Source organism: Chenopodium album, chromosome 5 (genome assembly GCF_948465745.1).
Source record: "Chenopodium album chromosome 5, dcCheAlbu1.1, whole genome shotgun sequence".
NCBI lineage: Eukaryota > Viridiplantae > Streptophyta > Magnoliopsida > Caryophyllales > Amaranthaceae > Chenopodium > Chenopodium album.
The window spans coordinates 79,215,052-79,235,965 of NC_137838.1; the positions used below are offsets into that span (position 1 = coordinate 79,215,052).

Sequence of the window (20,914 nt, forward strand, 5' to 3'; positions counted from 1 at the left end):
TTTAATGCAAATGAGTCATTCTTTTTAGGACTAAAATTAGGCCAAATGGGTCGTTCTTTCGGGGACGGAGGTAGTAGTTTATTTCATTTTTTTCAATAAAAAAAAAAAAACAAAAATACAGGTTACATGATAAAAATAAAAAAAATTAAAAAAAAAAAAAAAAAAAAAAAAAAAAAAAAAAACAGCAACCAACCCCCATTGTGAAACCCTAGGCCTTACCCTAGCCACCACCAAAATTCGGTCGGCCGCCCTCCTTAGCCTTCGAAAATGGACGGGCGACACCAGGGATGTGTTTAAGGGGGGTTTTCGAGGCTAGGGTGGGGATCATCAAGGTGGTTAGGGAGTTTGGTTAGGATTTTTTGGGGCTTGGATAATGGAGTTTACGGCGATTTTCAGCAGTAGGGTGGGGTTTTCGGTGGCTAGGTGGCGTTTCAGCAAATTTGCGGTGGCTAGGTGGGGTTTTCAGGGTGGTTAGGAGGTTGCGTGCGATTTTTCAGGGCTAGGACGGAGTTTTCAGCGGGTGTTCGATCGGCGGTTAGGTGGGGTAATGGCTTTGCCTATGGTGGTTATGCGTGGTTTCCCAGGTGGGTTTTGGGTCGGGGGATGATTTCGGGGGTGGGTTTTGGTCAGCGGGGTGGATTTTGGTATTAGGGGGTTTCAGCCAGCCGTTTTCAGGGTTATGCGTGGTTTCCCAGGTGGGTTTTGGGTCAGGGGGTGATTTCGGGGGTGGGTTTTGGTCAGCTGTAATACCCCGTATTTTTAATGTATTTTATAAATTATTTATTTAATTATAAAATATATTTTGGGTCAAACTATTTTAATTATTGAATTATAGATAAAGCAAGTATTTATATTTTGGTCAATAAGTATTTAATCCAAACGTAGCCCATCTTTATTATGAACCCAATCATCCTATTTTTACTTTTGGGTCACCTACTTCATCATTTAAGTCCATTATTTTTATGAAGCCCAAACCTACCCTAACCTACTCTACACTATAAATACTCTACTTATCCCCAAAATTTTACCACCCAAAAAGGTCAAATGGTCAAGGTAAGCTATTTTCTTTTTATTCTTTCTTTCTTCTTTTCCTTTTTCCTTTTCTTATTCTTTCTTTTTCTTCTTGCATTTACGTGGGTTTTGGGTGACATAAACCCACCCAAATTTCAGCCTTGTTGCTGCCACATCATCACACCGACCACCACCTGCCGGGCTCCGTCGACCACCGTCGGCGACGTGGCTGCCGCGCGCCCAGCCGGAGTTCCATCCTCCACTTCTTGCTTTCTCTCTCCTCTTCTATTTTAATGGTGGGTTATAATTATATATGTGGGTTTTTTATTTTAATAGTTCTAAATGTGTTTATCTAGTATAAAAAACATGTTATAATGATTTAAAACTATAATTTCAGATTTTTATTATTGACATTATTTTCAGATTTAATAAATTATAAAGTTAGGGTTTTTAATTCATTCAAGACTTGATTTTTAGGGTTTTTATGAACAATTGATTTAGGGCTTTTATAGTAATGATGTTTTGAAATTTTGGTGATTATAACTACTTATTAGTTTAAATTAATTCCAGATTATTTTGAACACGTAAATTCATGTTTTAATTATTAGATTTCCGTTCGTTAATATTAATCACGTTTTAATCCCGATCAGGTTCTAAACTCCTCCGATTTTGATAAAAAAAAAAAAAGTAGTGTTTTTCGAGTGGAAACAACGTTTTAAGAAAGACTCACTACCATTGGTAGTGAGCACCATCCTCTCGTGGCCAAATTCAGCCTCTAAATACGATTTTCGAGCAGTTTTTGATTTTTAACGAAGTTTTTTTTTATGCTTTAAATTTTATCTTTGAGTTTAAAAGGGGTAAGAGATAATTTAATGTTTCTATGGATAATTTAAGTATAAAGATGTATTTTGATGAAGTTTTAAAGGATTTTTGATTAGTTTAAAATGTTGGAATTTTATTTAAAGTAGTATAATTGTGATTTTTAATAAAAGGGTGTGATTATCCATTAAAAAGGAGTTTAATTAGGGGTTTTTAAATAATTTTCAGATTATTATAAGTTATTTAAAGTGAGTTTAAGTTGCTGGAAATTGTGTATACAAGGAGAATTAATATAGGTTTATTGTCCCTTTATGTAGGAGACTTGGTTCGGGAATTGTTGTAGTGTAATTGGCTACTTTACGGGCTTAATTGAGGTACGTTCGCGTACTTAGCATATTTGGATGACGTAGAATCATGCTAGGTTTGATTTCAATCAATTACAAGTAGTATCATGCTAAGGTTCATGTATGGAATTGTGAATTTATGGTGTTTGTTATTGAATTGTGAAGCATGAATTATTTGTGATGGTTATGGATTGGAAAATTATATTTTGGGCATGTTGTATTTGAACCACATTTTTATTTATGGCATGTTAGAAGGCATGATTAATTAAACTACATGTTTAATTACGTTTGGAATATTGAAAAGGAATTTTATTATGGTTCAAAAAAATTTTATTGATGCTTTAAGCATGAGGAAGAAGCTATATAAGTGTCTATATACACAAAGAATAAATTGTATGTTGGTGCCTTTGTGCACTTAAGGTGTTTTTAACACCGAGGGATAGGATTTTGGCGCTTTATGCATTTAAGGTGTCTTTAACACTGAGGTAGAATTAAAAAGGATTCAACAATAAATAATATGTGGTCACTAATTATTCAAGAATTAAATTGGTATGTTGGTTTGATTGTATAATTATTGTTGATTGACTTATTATGCTTTGAGAGTCATCACCAAGTCTAATAATCTGTAAATAACGTAAAGTGAAAGAGATTACGCACCAAAACTCTTGGAACGTATATACCTTGAGTATGAACAATGGGGGGAGTTATGGGGTTTTATATTTAACCATAACTTCCAATGGAGTACAGGACGCTGTATATTCCTTTTTTATTATTTATTATTATGCGCAGGAATTCCGCCACCTTTGTGTGGTTTTGTCGCTGGCACGGTTAGCTCCCGTGCCAGTTAACCTCAAATTTATTTGGGGGAGGTTAATAGGTGGAAACATGTTCGATGCGTAATCAATGCAAAATGAATTAATTAGTGTCTAGTCATTGTGTCTTGTTGATTGGTGTGTGTGCTTGTGAACAGGTGCAATGAGGTAAGTGTGTGTTGATAGGTGAAAGCATGTTAGTGTGTTTAATTACGCTTATGTACTCAGCTTTACTGATTGTGTGTGTTTTGGCCATGTCTTTATCTTGGCCCTATGATGACCCATTTTTAACACTACAAGAAAAATTTCTTTTCGTAGCAATTATTTCGTAGCGATTGTACATTCGCTACAATATGCAAGTATGTTTGTGAAATAATTAAGGATATCGTATCATTTTTACAATCGTCATGGTTTTCCCATATAAAATCGATACGGAAAACATAATAATACATATCAACACTATTTTTACACATTTATATAATTTTGAGAAATCGTAACATTTACAATCGCCACTAAATCCTAAAAATCGATACGAAAGTCCTTTTCAACACTAGATATATAAATATTGTTTGACAAAGAATACATAACATATGTCATAGCTTATTGGTGAAACATTTAATATAAGAGTTTGAGGTTGCATGTTCGAATCTTGTAAAGATCATACGCATTTTTTTTTTGTTGAAGAAAATGAGTTAAACATTTATAGCGATTGTAATCGCTACAATAATCACCACGATTGGATGTAGTTTTTCGTATCGATTATTGAGGCTAACCCCAGCGATATTGAAAACCACTACTAAAGGCTAAGGCAACGGGAGATATTGTATCGAATGACCATTCGTTGGGAAAGCTTTTTGTTGCAATTACAATCGATACTAAAGGTTAAAATAATCGCTACGAAAAGATTATTTTCTTGTAGTGTAATGGAGAGTAGTGGAGACAAGTAGAGATAAGTTTTTCAGGTATTGAGGCATATTCATGATGGGGCACGAGTGAAGAGCGAATCATGCTAGTTTATATTAGTTACAATGTGTTTCTACTTTAATTATTTATGCTAATATTTATATGTGAAGCTAACATCAAGTTTGGATTTGGTTTGGTTTTTAATAAGGGCCTTTAATGGTTCCAAGTTGTAGGTTGATTTTCATTTTACTTCGCTCATTTTGGTTTTAACTTTACTTTCGTTTGGTTAGCTTTTCAAGTTGGTTTGTTTTGGAAAGGTTTTTAAAATTAGTCTTCCGCTGTGTATCTTTGATATTTGCCTTAACCGTTTTCACGGTGGCGGTAATGTCTTAGATATTCCTATTCAAAGTTTTATACAGGGCAAAACAGGTGTTTTAAAATAAAGGAATTTCTAGGGTGTTACATCAGCGGGGTGGATTTTGGTATTAGGGGGTTTCAGCTAGCCGTTTTCAGGGGTTTTAGGCGGTGGCCGATCGGTTTTTGGTGGGGCTAGAGTAAGGGTTAGGGTTTCGCGGTGGCTGGTGGTGGTGGGTTTTTTCTTTTACATTTTTAATTTTTTACCTGTTTTTATTTTTATTTTATTTTTTGTAATTTTTTTTATTTTGACCAATTATTGAGCGACATGTGGCTTTAAAAAAAATAAAAATAAAACATTTTAACTTGTTTAATAGGTTGTAGGGGAAAAAAGTTTGTTCGGGTGTTAAAAGAAGATGACATACAAAGGTTGGATTTCCTCGTAATAACTAAAAGGTGGGATTGTTATTGTCCGACCACGCAATGGTGGGATTATTTATTTCCATTTATTCTAATAAATACAAAGTATCTTTTAAGGTATGTTAACACACTTTTTATAAGTGTTAAAAAACAATTAACTTCAATGAGGGCAATTAAATAAATAAATTTTAGAAGATAAAATTGTCTAAATATTACTATTATTAATAAAAGGGGCGTTTAATTCGAAGAATATAGGTATGAAGCACATAGTATGAGTTTTAGAATGACTAAAACTCACTCTATATGCTTGGTCTTGTCAAAAGCATGAATTTTAAACCATTACTTCAAACCCATGAGGTAATGGAGGGAAGGTGGGTTTGGCTCATTCCATTTGCTTAGGTATCAAATAAAATGAGAGAATAGTGAGATATTCCATTATTCCAAAATTGAACCAAACACATGGTATTAAATATTAAGTTCCTAGCTACCCGATACCACCCTAATTAACCTCATTCCTCATTCCTGATTCCAAACCCAAAATACTATGCTAACCAAACGCCTCCTAAGAGCTATCTCAAACGTTGTTAAAAATGTATGGATATGGAAATGACATAAATTTACACTACTCACAGTAATCAGTGGCGGATCCAGGATTCCCAATCAGGGGTAGTACAGTCGTCTGTATTTGTTTAAGATCGATCATTTAAAACTCAAATTTAAACCGAGCTTTATTTTAGGGATTTAAATTGAAAATTTTCCCAAAAACGATTAGCAAATTAATTATTCAAACGATTTTTTGATGCAATGCAATGCGTTAGTACATTGTCGTGCTCCAAAATAATAGACGGTTTGATTTTGGACATACATACATTTAACTGAGAATTTATTCAATTTAATAATAATAATAGTAGTAATAATAATTATTCTAATAAACTTTTTATGTTAATTAATACTAGTAATTGTACTCCAATTCATATCTAAATTATCACTATGGCTAATAAAATACTCCATACTCTGTAATAACTTGTAAAATCGGAAAAAAAATCCTTATTATTAAGAGTAAAGGAAAATTTTAAATTACTTTTCTTTATAATGTTTTTCTTATTCCTGTACATCATATATAGTTAAAGAAATAAATTATAGAGTAAATTTGATCGGGCTTGCCACAAAACCTAATTTAAGCTAACTCTCCTTTTACCACTGCGGCAATGGCTAATATGCATTACAATCATGCAGTTTTAAAAATTTTATCCAAATTGCTACCCCTTGTTACTATGTAGATCCGCCAATGACAGTAATGATTTAAAATAAGATCGTTAATGATTTAATCGGTTTATACCCCCAAAATATGTTTATTTAAAAATTAAACTCCCTCCGTTTTATAATAATCACAATGGTTGGGCGGGGGCAGTGGATGGTAATGGTGGTGGCGTCGGCGTTAAAAGTGAGAAAGAGGGGAAGAGAGAGAATTTGAGAAAGAACAAAATAGGATGGAGAAAGCATCTATTTATAACTAATATTAAAGTAATTATCGCTGACATTACATCTGTACATGTGTCACCTTCTTATAAAAAATTTTCCCTCCAAAACTATTTGTGACATCATTCATTCTCTCTCTCTCTCTCTTTTTTTTTTCCTTTTCAAAATAAATTAAAGCTAATATTTGAAAATTATTGATTAATTATATATTTTTCTAAAAGTTTTTTTTTTTTTTTTTTTTTTTTTTTTTTTTTTTTTTTTTTTTACTAAAATGACTAATTCACAATTTACTTGTGATAGTAGAGTTTGGATTATTTTTCCCTCTTGATTAATTCTTCAAATTTTCTATAATAAATAAAAAACAAAGGCTAACGTTTTTAAAAATTTATTAGAACTATGAAGTTAATTAGAATAATTTTTAGCTTAATTAATCTAACTAAAGGGATCGATCTCGATTTATTATGTTTTACTTAAAATAACTATATTATACACATACAAGTAAGTTTTTAATTATTTAAACCGTGCATCGCACGGGATTAATCTAGTAAGAAACATATTTGATGTTCTTAGGCCTCAAAATGATCCTTTAACATGGTATAAGAGTCAAATCCACAGTTTGGGACCTTTAATGGCTTGAGTAATGAGTGTACTGGGTTAGCTTATTCATGTGAGGGGGAGTGAACAAATGCGTTATAGTCCCATGAAATATCACATGTGATGTGACAAAATCAAAGGGACCTTAGGGCCTGTTCATATTTACTGAACTGAACTGAACTGAACTGATTGGAGCTGAATTGAACTAAACTGAACTAAACTGAACTGAACTAAACTGATTGGAACTGAACTGAGCTGAACTGAACTGAACTAAGCTGAAATGAATATTTTATGAGAGAGGGAAATTAAGAGCTGAACTGAACTGAACTGAACTGATTGGAGCTGAACTGAACTGATTGGAGCTGAACTGAACTGAACTGAAAATAAGTAAATATGAACATGCCCTTAGTACCTTACATATGAGAGGGAGTGTTGAAGTGTTACATATGAAGGGAAGTGTTGAAGTGTAAATTCGTTAAACAACACATGTAAATGTCCCATACTAATTTAAAAAAAAGGGCATTAAATACTTTATAAGACTACTACTCCTACCCGGCAAAAAAAAAAAAAAAGAAAAGAAAATATACTCCTTCTATTGTCATATAATTTTGGGATGAAACTTCACCTCTTTTATTTCTTTGAAGTGAACTCTCTCTTTTGGTGATGAGTGCAAACCAGACACGTATTTAATAAATCTAAATTTAAAATGATCTCTAATTCAAGATGTTGATCAAACTAATTGATAAATAAAATAAAATTGGATCAGTTGATTGCTAGTGACCTTTATTGACATCTGTATATCGTATTAATAATAATAATAATAATAATAATAATAATAATAATAATATATATAAAAAAATAGGTTTACCTGTTTTCTACCTTATCTTGTGGATAGGTGAACTAATCTAATTTCGTTCCCCAATTGATACTAATTTTTTTTTATATCCCTAAATTATTAATTGTGAATACTACTCGGCCACCTAATCTTGGGTGCAGTGGTTGTCAATCTTTTCACCTAAAATTATACTACTCTTATTCTTTAGACCCATTGATAAGATACACAATTATTATTATTCTATTAATAATTTCTTTATTATACAGTATTAAAAATGCTTAACCCCTTATGAATGTCATGATACCTTAAGTACGTATCTAGAAGCTTAGAATATTTATTTTGAAAGAATCTAGAAGTTAGATTAGAACTGCTGATGTTTTGTACAAGTAGATAGGTTTAAAAAATATTACGAGGCACTCTACATATTTCATCATCTTTTTATGCTCTAGAATAAGATCGAAGACTGGGTATTGGCGTATTGCTTTCAAAAAAAAAAAAAAAAAAAAAAAGGTATTGCAACTGCTTTGATATTTCTAATGTTTCTAGGATATCATGTCATCACTGATACATAAAGTGGAGTCTTCATTTAATAAAAAACATTTGACATTCAAGAGTGGTTAATATATACAATACTAGATTTATTTCAAAAAAAATATATATATATATATATACAATACTAGAGAATATATAAACAACTCAAAAGCGTATTGAAAAAAAAAGGGAAGAATAGATTCCCTTTTGTGTTAAAAAGTATTGAAAAAAAGGGAAGAATAGTTTAATGGTATGTGAGTATGTGTGAATGAGTGAATGATTAGATTGTCAAAGTTAGAGAAATATACATACACATAAGAAAATAAGATGATGGAAAATGGGTGTTAGTTGACGTCCCTGAAGAAGTAAAACACAGCCAATTCAACACTGAAACCTAACCCCATATACATAGTTAGATAGTACGTTGAATTAAAGCAGTCCCACTCCTTTATTTATTCAAAAAAATAAAGTTGTTGTTAAATGCTTGTCATATTGCGCGGAGATTGCCAACTGATTGGGAATTCCTTTTCTGACATAATACTACTGTATATTAGTTTGCTAATCTCTTTCTCTTTATTCTGCTCTTCAATTCATCTTTTAATTATCCTCTGTTCTCTCTGGATAGTTATGAAGCTGCCCCTTCTCTAGTCTATTGTCTATACATACTACTTTACGTATCAATCATCCAGTATTAATCACTAGATACCTTATACCGAGATATGTCTCTTAATCGACTATGCTACATCCTCCCTACGGAGACGGAGATGGAGACGGCGATGGTGGATAAGACACAGTCTGAGCAATCCAAAGGGCGTAGGAGCTGCCACGATCAAGTTGTTTCAATGGTGAGAAGATCAATAAGGCGTCTAGTGATGAGTGGATCAGGATTATGCGGTGTCAAATTTAATAAAAACACGCAGGAAGGGGCGTTATTTCACGACATAGGAGGAGTAGAATTCTCAGACATGGACAACAATAATATGAGCAACCCCAAGATGTTCAATTTTGCTGAGCTTTATATTGGAACCAACGGTTTTAGTCAAGACCAGGTCCTTGGAAGTGGTGGTTTTGGCAGGGTCTTCAAGGCCGTCTTACCCAGCGATGGCACTCTCGTTGCTGTCAAGTGCTTGCTCAATACTACAACTAATATTTCTACGTCAGATCATCATCATCCTCTTATAGACAAGACTTTCGCCGCCGAGTTGGTTGCCGTGGCTCACCTGCGCCATAGGAATCTGGTCAGGTTAAGAGGTTGGTGTGTTCATGACTACCAGCTCCTCCTTGTCTATGATTACATGCCCCACCGAAGTCTTGACAGGGTCCTCTTCAAGAATACCTCCAACTCCCTTGTTCTAGATTTCCAAAGGAGGAGCAACATAGTCCTTGGCTTGGCTGCTGCCTTGTTTTATCTCCATGAGCAGCTCGATACTCAAATCATCCATAGGGACGTCAAGACCAGCAACGTCATGCTCGATTCTCACTACAACGCCAGGCTTGGCGACTTTGGCCTCGCTCGCTGGCTTGAGCACGACCACCATCTCCCTGATTCCCGACTCCATACCACTAGTACTACTCCTCATAAACACAGTAAGAACACAACATCTCTCCTGTCTTCATCCAGGAGATCATCAGATCACCAATTTCGGCTGGCAGAGACCAGCAGGATTGGAGGAACAATAGGCTACCTGCCTCCTGAAAGCTTCCAAACGCGCTACGTTGCCACTGTCAAGTCTGACGTCTTTAGCTTTGGGATCGTGGTCTTGGAAGTTGCTTCTGGAAGGCGAGCCATTGATCTTACTCAGTCTGATGATAAGATCATATTACTGGATTGGGTTCGAAGATTGGCTGATGATGGCACCCTGCTGCTAGCTGCAGATGCTCGACTGGCTCAAGGATCTTACCAGGTGTATGACATGGAACATTTGATCCATCTGGGACTCCTGTGCACCCTCCACAGTCCCAAATCACGCCCTCACATGAAATGGGTTCTGGATGCCCTCTGTGGAAATCTTTCTGGCAAACTTCCATCTCTCCCTTCTTTCAAGACACATCCTATGTATATCTCCTTGTCTACCACCACCAGCAGCGCATCTGACACCGGTACCGCCAGACCCAACTCCACCACCACTACTGCCTCATCCATTTCAACAATCTATGTTACTGCTGCTGGAAAAACCATATTTCTAACAGCCCAAGGTATTGATGATGATGATGATCTGAATGACAAAGACAACAGATCATATACATATACTGATGATGTAGATAGCAAGCCTGACAAAAGCTCTTTTCACCTTCCGATGGTTGAGACACCAAGAGAGATATCTTACAAAGAGATCGTTTCTGCAACCCACAATTTCTCAGACAATCACAGGGTGGCCGAGCTGGACTTTGGAACTGCCTACCAAGGCTTCCTTGAAGACCGCCATCATGTCCTTGTCAAGCGCCTTGGTATGAAAACTTGCCCTGCCCTACGAGCCCGCTTCTCAACGGAGCTCCATAATTTAGGAAGGCTTCGCCACCGCAACCTAGTACAACTCCGTGGCTGGTGCACTGAGCAAGGAGAAATGCTGGTGGTCTATGATTACTTAGCCAGTCGGCTCCTCAGCAACATATTGTTCCATAACAACACCAAAGTCCTGCAATGGCATCACCGTTACAATATAATAACATCACTTGCCTCCGCAGTTGTGTATCTCCATGAGGAATGGGATGAACAAGTTATCCACAGAAATATTACCTCTTCATCCATAGTTGTTGATCCAGACATGAATCCTAGGCTCACCAGTTTCGCACTTGCTGAGTTCTTGACGAGAAACGAGCATGGGCATCATGTAGCTAGCACTGATAATTCAGTTCGGGGGATATTTGGGTACATGTCACCTGAATACATGGAGTCTGGAGAAGCAAACACTGCTGCTGATGTCTATAGCTTTGGAATTGTGGTGCTTGAGGTGATTACTGGACAGATGGCTGTTGACTTTCGTCATCCTGAGGTGCTATTAGTCAAGAGAATCCGTGAATTTAAGGATACAGACAGGCCTTTAGAGGAGTTGGCAGATCCGCAGTTGGATGGGGAGTATGAGCATCAGGAATTTGTTAGACTGCTGAAATTAGGACTGGCTTGTACGCATTCCAATTCACAATTACGACCAACTATGAAACAAATTGTCAGCATACTCAATGGTAACACTTCTTGCTTCATCCAAGTTAGTGTAGAAGGAATACAAGGATGGAAACGAGCAAATACCTATTCATTGTCATTGGTCAGACGAATCCAGGCCTTAGGGATTCAATAGCACCCTTCGGGATACTATATAATAGATACAGTCATAAAGATAGTGTCTAAAACTTCCTTTATACATGATGCAGATACAATTTGTGGTTAATTAGTCCTTTTTAATCATTTTTAAACAAAATTGATCAGCTTTTAGCTAGTAGTAATTGCTAGTTTTTTGTGCTTGTTTTTAAATTAGCTAAAATTTCCCCCTAATTTTTTGGGTTGTACCAAGCTTTTGTATAAAGTAATGTTATAAATATGTTTTTTTTCCTGTTGGTTATGCTTCACCTTGCTTCTCTTTGCTAAGTCTGGGTTTGGTTAAATTGGAGGCATTAATTTTACTCATTTTGTTGATTGTGGGCTTAGATCTTAGCCAGTTCCTCAATCTCATGTCATCTTCAGGTACCTTTTTTTTTCCAAGTGGATTTGCACCCCAGATGATTTTTATGACTTGGTTGGCCAAATTCGTTGTCAATATAGATGCAGATAATTAATGCTCCGCAGATAGATGACATATAAAAAATTCAGATGACATGTCTTGATCTGAATGAGATGTGATTTGATCACTGAGCTTCAACTGAACAAGCCTTGATAGGTTCTTCTATGACATCTAATCTACCTGTCAAGCCTTAGTGCTCCAGCATATAAGTATAACCAAATTCCCCAAGACTAGCACGTTTTTCAGAAGAAGAAAAAAAGGACAAGAAAAGACTTGCACTTGAAGGAGTAACAGCTCCTGCAAGTGCAAGTTGGGCATGGAAAAGTGTTAGTAGAACTAAGGATGATGACTTAGGGTTGCATTACAGGGTGACAATTGGCTGTTTGCACAATCATACAAAGTAGCGAATGTTTATGCTACGACCTTTAGCTCAACAGCAGAAGCAGCAATGGGCTAATTAAAATGATGTAGAATAGATTTTATTCCTAGCATAGATTTATTTTGTGGCTTGCCATTCTTGGAAGACTGCAAACAAAACACTCTTCCAACTTCGTATCAGTGAGACTGATCAGTATTCTAAATGTGATAGAGAAAAAGAAACTCGTCTGCATTTATCCTTTGAAGGCGAAGAGTAGGTTGTGCATTCAGATTATTAAGAGCTAACTGGGAATTAGAGCTATGACCAGTAATGCCTATCTCTTACCGAGGTGGATTTTTTAAAAAAGCAAAGGATTGTCCTTTTCTTGTCCTTATTGATGTAGCATAGTTAGTTTCCCAATAATTTATGATTCTTTGATGATTATGCAAGAATACTGCATTTCATGTATTCCTTCCTTAGTAAAAAGGTACTCCATTATTTCATAAGATTTGTAACCAAATACACACAGTATGAAGCATGGTTTCAGCCATTACAATTTACAAGCAACAAGGAAGAATCAACAGGAGCATTTCTGTAAGCAGGATAGTCAGTTTTTATATCTAGGACAGATAATCGATACACGCTTTTGTTGCTTTATATGCTGACCTGAATTCTGTATTATTTAGTTCAGATAATTATTGATAATACTCTTCAGAGACAGGGATTTCTTCATCAGAATCAATCCCGAGCCAACTAGTTAAACCGAAAAGGAACTCTCTGAAACTGACATTCCCGTCTTTGTCCTTGTCCATCTCCACTGCAAATATGTCCAAGTACAAATCTCAAGATTAAAAAGAAAACTCAGATACAAGAGATTGAGAATAAGAACTATTAAGTCAAGAAATAGATCGAATATACACGTACTAAATCTAGTCCTAGTGACATGTGAAGGTGATCTCTCTGTAGGAGCGTCAGTAAATGCAGCAACAATATCTTTATTGTTCAATTTTCCGTCACCATTTTTGTCCATATAGAAAAATACTTCAACGATTTTGTCAAAGATTGATTCCAAGTGAGGTGATCCCATCCTCAACACCTGAAGTGAAGCATCAAATGTTTAGCATGCATAAGTACATGCTTAATTAGGATACAAGTGGAAAGCTACATAATTACAGAATAGTGTTATGGTAAATACAGTGCCAGTGGAGCTGGAAGGTTTAGTTAAGAGGTAAATGAGACAGAGGAGAACAATGAACTCGTTAAATTGTATGTGGCCACTCCTATCAACATCACACGAATGGAAAAGATCATCAAACTCCTGCTCTGTAAGATTGACTTGCAATTCCGTCAAGCATTTCTTAAGCTCCTCACGATCGATACTTCCATTACAATCTTCATCTGTTAGAAAAAAGATGAAGATAAGTAGTCCTATATGAGATTATGAGTGCAAAGCTAAAGAGAAAAAAAGTGAAAGATTTAGCTCACAGTAATGTAAGGTTGGGTTGGTAGCTGGATACTTACCGTAATGCTCAAACACACCTCTAAGGTTCTTGACTTGCTCTTTCAACTGTGGAAACTTGATAATGATACTGTTAATTGATCTGAATTGTTTTTTATCGTGTACTGAACCGGAAGTTTGTTGTCTAAGCTCAATTATTTTCCTTGCAAGTTTGGCATCCAACCTCCTATATTTGTTAGTACTAGTATTGCAACTACAACGGCATAGCATGCTTCCAACTTTATTAGTGATGGACTTGAGAGCAGGGCAGGAATGAATTCTCCCTTGAAAATTGAATATGTCATAAGCAAAGAAGCAATTCAACTTGCAAAATGAAGCAAACATAGCTGAACAGAATTTTTTGTTATTTTTGGATGCATTATATACTTGGTAGAATACTTATATCTAGTTGCTGATGAGGAAAGTAATACCTAATACCTCAGGATTCATCTAGGCTTGGCTTGTCAAATAAAAATGGGGAGGGGGGAACGAAAGTATGCATTATACTTATTTTTGCACTCAAAGTTTTATATGAGATACTGATCGTCCTAATAGTGCCAATAAGGAATATGACCACCAGATCCTCAATAGCTGTTAGCTGTCTACAACACTCTACTAACCTTACATGCCAGATCCAGTAAGGATTGTACAGGCCAGCTAACCATGATTACAAAAATACTGGGAAACGAGATAGGATATTGGTGCCAATAAGTTGGCCCCTAACATACATTCGCAATCCAGGCTCTTCTTCAATGCAAACAATAGTTTTTCACCAGTAACAAACGGAATCGTAACCCATAATGCAATTTATCCAGCCAAAATAAGTTGGCTTAGGAGCTCTCTCGATTTGTAATTAACATAGCTCATACAACACTAGATGACTAGATACAGCCTAATTCTAAAAGTCCATTCTCTGAACAATTATTTTCTTGAAGACAACAGATAGAGTGTCGTTCACATTCATTCACAGGGTCTTCATAGTTATAAATTACCTTCTCCGGCAATGAAAGATAAAAGTGTTGTTCATGGAAACTACAATTGAAGTGCAATCAAATCATTGCCATAAAACATAAACTTCACTCAAACAATTCCAGGAGACTTGTAGTCTCAGGTTCTCAGCAATCAAAATCAGTACGATTATCATCAATCTACGTATAAATCCAACAATGATGAGTGATCCAAAATCTCACAAAACTTGCCAATTTTATACAAATCCAGAATAATTCCCTGGTGAAGGGTAAAGAGACCAAGCAAAAACTATAGTGACACAATAATCACTAACGGGTGAAGGACTTGGTGTTTATGAGCATAATGACTTCATTCCATTCACGATCTAAACATCTGGTTGCTTCTACACTGCATAATGTGGTTTCCTCACAACAAATGCTTAAGGATTAATATACACCTGTTAGTGACAATAACGAAGACCTTTATCCGTTTCATGAGAGAGATCATATACGACAGTTCAACACTATTTAGACTCCTACCTGCGTCTTCAAAGATTATGATTCTTCCAATATAGTACCTAAATAACTCAAGTTGACTGTGAACTTGCTCTTAACATAATGGCAATTAGTCAATCAAACAAACACCATACATTTAGTCATGTATTTTTAGTCTTCCCCAAGAAAAGGTCTGCATCCAAAACCTGCTAATTTTTGCACATCTCTATACGTAAAGGTCCTAAACCACTAAGACCATCTAGTTCAAAGATCACAGATAGAAGACATGATAGTGAAATGGAGCAAAAGCAAAAAATCCAATAAAAAGATCCACAAGCATTAATTTTAGTTTAGCAAGAAGAACAAAGTTAAGTTAATTATAAAATCCATATGCATAACAGATTTAAGGCATACCTAGCTTTAAGAAGCAAAAGGATGGTAAACACTTCAAGACTATTGTAGCCTCGGTCAACAAAATCTCCCTGACAAAGGATTTGAGATTTTAGGTCAATAGAGCCAAGCAAGAAGGGAACAAATGTTGACAATCACACAAGCATAGCAATATTAATATATATAACTAGTACCATAAATATGTAATTGGTCTCTGGAACATGACCTCCAGTCTGGAAAAGCTTCATTAAATCATGGAATTGGCCATGGATGTCACCACAGACAGTGACTGGACTATTGACTGGCTGAACGTTTGACTCCTCAATAAGTATCTCTTTTACCTGATACATTCCAAATATGGGTATACGCAAAGAAATGATCAGTAAGATCAGATAATAGACAATTTATGAGCTCTGACAGAAACCGAACCTGCTCAGATGATACATGGAAAAAACAGAAAACAAAAGGGTCAAATTTAGCCATAAAGAAGAAAGTGAATGATAGTGACGTAAATATCCTAAGAGCAGACTGCAACAATAGTTTGAGATGGAAAGTCTTCCTAATTCAAAATGCTTTTCTGAAAATCAAGTAGTACCCCACAGATCTATGTAAGGAAAAAAAAAAGCATAAATGTTGTCCAAACACTACATTAATCCTATCTTAAGCATGGTATCCCTTCGGAAACATGTCTTAAAGACATACATTTAAAATCCACACCAGAATTTCTCAGCATACTAGGCCTGATATCATCAACCCTTCAGGCTGACCATTATCACCCAACGTGTTACTTCTTCCTTACGAATAGCAGATATTGCACTAGACCAGTGTAATTGGAATACGGCATAATAAGCAAGAATTTTCTTAGAAATTCAATTATTGCCATGTTATCATACGAATCATTCTAAAAGTAAGGTCACTACATATATACATTATACAGTAATTTAACTACATGGACACTATCGGGGATTTTTTTTAATAAATAAATTATTGTCATGATTTTCCTTCCCCTTTTTTTTCCTACTCGAGGATTTCTCTTAATAAAGTATCCGATTAGGAGATCCCAAGCTTTAAAACTTAAAAACCCTGCCACTGCCAACATTCACTATTGCATTAAAGCACACTCTAGAAAATAACTGATTGCAAATAGATGCAGCTACAAAAAAGGTTTGACTGGCAGCTTGCTGCACAAATTCAGAAACCAACTATGTGTAACAACATTGCCATATGCCAATAAATGGCATTCCTTTGTCCGCTTCGTGAAAGGATTAGGGGAACTTCTGCATAAACTTGGCCTAAAATCATTAATATCAACTAATCTCAACATCCATCATCAGATTCATCACTCCAAAGTCCTAAGGAGCAAAAAAATTCACATAGATTGGCATTAGACCAGGCGGTCTCATAAACATAATTTGGGAGTATTGAAATTATACATAGCTTGTACTGTTGCCGCAAAGAGTACACTCCTCAGTCCTCAATCGAAAAACATAATGTCATCGATAATCCTAATTATACCCATTTCCATTCCTCAGAATTTCGCTTGGAAGCAGCAAACCACAACCCGGCCATCTCCAACATTTCTTATTGCATAAATAAATGCAAACTCATGACTTATTGCAAAACCCCAATTCGAAACAAATACATCTATACATCTAAGTATTATCAATACAACAAACTTCCTGTCAATGGAGGTAGAGTGAGACTAGTCTATCAATCATTTCTTCATAAATCCAAAATTACAAAGACAAGTTAAACGCATAAATAGTCAATCAGAAAATCAACAAAAGAGTAAGGAAAGAGAGAGAGAGAGAGGAGGAGAAAATACGTATTCGCAGAGAAGCTGAAGCTCATCTTCGGCTAAATGCTGGCCTTCTTTAACCTTGGCGATCCATTGGTCCAAATCCATTGGTAATAATTGTTGGATTGTTGAATAATCTCAGAAATTTCTACTTTCACAGTCAATCTCTCTCTTAGTATTAGGGTTTTCGTCGTTGAAGCAAATCTGGAGGAAAGAGAAAAAGGGTGTTTCAAAAGAAAAGGCAAAAGAAGAAGAAGATGAAGAGCAGCAGCGCTTGGAAGATCTTTGGAAAACTTTGAAAATAAATTGGGGGTTTTGCCGGCACTCGCACGCCGTAAATAGCCTCACAAACCACCACACCCCCCCTGCTGCACCCTAGATTTAGTACTTGTATTTTGGGTACTCGTCTTATGTTATTATCGTGGCATCCATTCAACAATCAATCAACGGTTGGTTATTGGTTATCAATGACTCGACGTTGATGTGATCCGTTGTAGAAATAATATACGGGTTTAATGATTTATTAATGGTTAGTTATTAATCTGTATAACTAGACAAGTGTTTTGACTTGGCTTGAACCCAGGTTTAATTTCAATTAATTTTAGATTTATTATGTATAGTTAAAATACAATAATGAATGTGTTGCAAATAAATTGTTAGATGTCATTTCACTTAAATTTATAAATTTCATCTTCATATATACAATATTGTTATTTATTTATATTTACATGCATCATATTATATTGAATTGGGAGATTTCTTAAGAATTGATAAAAGCTAGAGTGTACTTGTACTAATGCACGGAATATATTTAGGAAAAATAAGTTCATATAATGGTTTATAAGTTTAGATAATCAAGACTAACATTTTATGCACGCGATACAAGCTACGTATGAAAATCTAATTCGAGAAGAATTAAAGGTTGACTGACTGATTAGCTACTGGAGTCGATCTCTTAACCAATTGTCGCAAAATGCAAGTAAGGAACCAACTTAGCCAAATCAATATACTTATATCTCACTACAATCTAAATTACATATATTTTATTTAGGATCATGGGCCGGACCATTGCCTGGGTGGGCCACCCCTTAGATCCGTCTATGGTTGTTGGGGTTACTTTGTTATTTAAGGGTTATTCAATAAGTATAATAAGAGTTATTTTATCAGTGTTATAGGGATACTTCGTTTTTTTACAAGCGGTCACATGGTGTGACCAGCCGCACAAAAGACGCGTTAAAAAAATCCAAATTTGAGACAAAAAATTTCAATATAATAATGTGAAAAGTTAAATGTTGATTGATTGGTATAGTTATGTAAATGATTTTTTGCTTTCTTATTAGTGGAATAGTTATTCAAAATTTTGAAAACTCACATTATTATGCAAGATTTTTTTTATTTATATTTTTTTTGTTTAGCTTTTAAGACAATTTAAGTAGTTCAAATGTTGGACACCAACTTTTTACTCCCCTCGCCCTTGGCTTATGTAATAGAGATAAATTTACGACTATAATAAATTTTAATAAGGTTGAATAAATTCAAAAAAAAATTTATAATTCAAATAAATGAAAATCAGGTGAATAAAAAACATTCTAAAAAAAGTTTCGTAAATTTCATAATTTTTGTTACAAGTCGATTACTTGATCCAAAGTATCCGAACCGAGGTTTGAACTGGACTTGAAACAATGAGCCGAAACTTGACCTGACTCAGAGTGAAGTTGACCTGTTTTTGACTCAATACCTGATTCAAAAAGTTATCCAATACTTGAAGTGACTTGACTCTTTTTTTTATCAGAGATAAGTCAAGTTAAACCATAATTAGCCAACCAATTCACCACATAAATAGCTTCATTGTTCGTGCAAAGCCATAAAAAAGGTGTCTTGTTTCATTGAAAAAAAGCTTAAGGTAATGTTTATTTCATCTTATTTTTACTTATTTTAGATAAAGCCAGAAAAAAAAAAGTTCATATCAAAGCAAAAAAAAAAGTTTTGACATAATTTATCGTTTTATGTGTGGTTTTTTTATCACAAAATATCTTTAATTTCGTAATGAAAAAAGTTATGAAAATTACGTAATCAATAAAATACACATTATTATGAATCTAACAAGACCTCATTTTCTAATAGATTAGCGTACACATATAAAGGTAATGTTGAGTCAAATCAGACAATCAGATCAGATCAGAAAATATAAATTTAATAAGCAAAAATAAAATAACAAGCACTGATTCGATGGTGCACGGTGGTGATAATGGGTAAAAATATTGAGGAAATCCAAGTTAATAAGACTGAAATAATTGATATATCAGGAGTATAGCGGTCAAATTAGACTTATAAGTTAGGGGTGATTTTATAATTTCATCATTTTTCCCCCTCAATTAAAGTTGCAAATTGCGACATGATATACAAAATTTGTATATAAGACTTTTTGACGAGGGCAACCTCAAATATATTGGAGTCGTGATGGACCCATACCAGGTATGGACGCGTCTGTCCAATACCAGGGGCAAATTCGTAATTTCGCGTTGAAAAGTGGATAGTAACTACCGCGGTAAGTTTGTGTGTTACTGTTGTTACTGCCACTGTAAAAATCATTTGTTTTCTCTCTCTAGAATTTACAGCCAGTCCTTTTCTCTCTTCCTCGCCGGGAAACTTCATCGGAATTCCAAACCCTAAATTAGCCATAAACAAAGCGAATATTCATCAGAAAACGTCCCTAAATTCGTCGAAATTAGGGTGGTTTTGTTGCGGTTAGGATTAGGGGTGTGATTTTGGTGTGTGTGGGAAGAGATCTGGGCTAAGTTTCTCGGTAGCTACACGTCGCAACAGTGGTTTGAGCATGGCAGGTAAATCGAAAGAATCTAGTTATTTGTAAAGGATTATGTTATGTTAGATAGAGGGTTTAATGTTAGCAAATGTATGGGTAATTGTTGCAGGTGGCGGCAGACGGGGCCGTGGTGGAATCGGTGGTCGAAGCGGCGGTCGATCAGCTGGACGTTCTCGCGGTAGAGTTGAAAAGGTAAGTGATTTGAAGAAATGTTAACAATTTAAGTAGTTAGGGAATTAGATTTAAATTATATGAATTGTATTTTTACAATGGTGTCGGAATAATTAGGGATTAAGTAGTTAACTATGAAAAATCGAAATTGGTAGTTAATGTTCATTTGTCTCAAATTAAGTATGTATCGATAGATTGGAATTTTTTGGAATAATGATGATGGTGTGTTTAGAAGAATAAAGTGTGATTTGGTTGAAGTGGATAGAGTGTGTAAATTGGTGTGATGGTGGTTGTGATGTGGACATGAGTACTTGATTTTTATGTGATGTGTAATTGGGTTGGGGAAATAGAATTGAAATTTAGTTGGTAATTAGTTGTGTGATGTATGAAAATATTTGCTTTTGTGAAAATATTTGCTTTTGTAATGAAGGGGGTCTTTATAAGTAAATTTGGCTACAGATTTGGTTGGTGAAGTGTGAGTTTCATTACATAGCCTTAAATTACTAATTTGGTTCACAAGCAAATAATCTAACTAGTGGGATGTATTAGCGCTTCATTAATAAATATATAGATTAGATGCTAATCATGATACTATATAATATATATTTTAGTTTT

The 20,914-nt window shown here is 35.0% G+C and overlaps 1 protein-coding gene and 1 pseudogene across 2 annotated transcripts; one reads left to right on the top strand and one right to left on the bottom strand.

Annotated features, from left to right (window-relative positions):
* Positions 1-8,738: 8,738 nt before the first annotated feature.
* Positions 8,739-11,666, top strand: LOC145631248 (receptor like protein kinase S.2 pseudogene; annotated as a pseudogene).
* Positions 11,667-12,617: 951 nt separating this feature from the next.
* LOC145632460 (putative calcium-binding protein CML22) lies at positions 12,618-17,689 on the bottom strand. 2 transcript variants are annotated; one of them, XM_081684839.1, is made up of 7 exons: positions 17,332-17,689; positions 15,701-15,847; positions 15,531-15,598; positions 13,698-13,958; positions 13,372-13,574; positions 13,101-13,272; positions 12,618-12,993 (listed from the first exon to the last, which is right to left on the bottom strand). In XM_081684839.1, the coding sequence occupies exons 2-7, from the start codon at positions 15,727-15,729 to the stop codon at positions 12,872-12,874; spliced, it is 855 nt and encodes a 284-aa protein (XP_081540965.1). In that variant the 5' UTR covers positions 15,730-15,847; positions 17,332-17,689; the 3' UTR covers positions 12,618-12,871. The 2 variants fall into 2 exon arrangements, with proteins under 2 accessions (XP_081540965.1, XP_081540966.1); XM_081684840.1 differs by lacking the exon at positions 13,698-13,958.
* Positions 17,690-20,914: the final 3,225 nt, after the last annotated feature.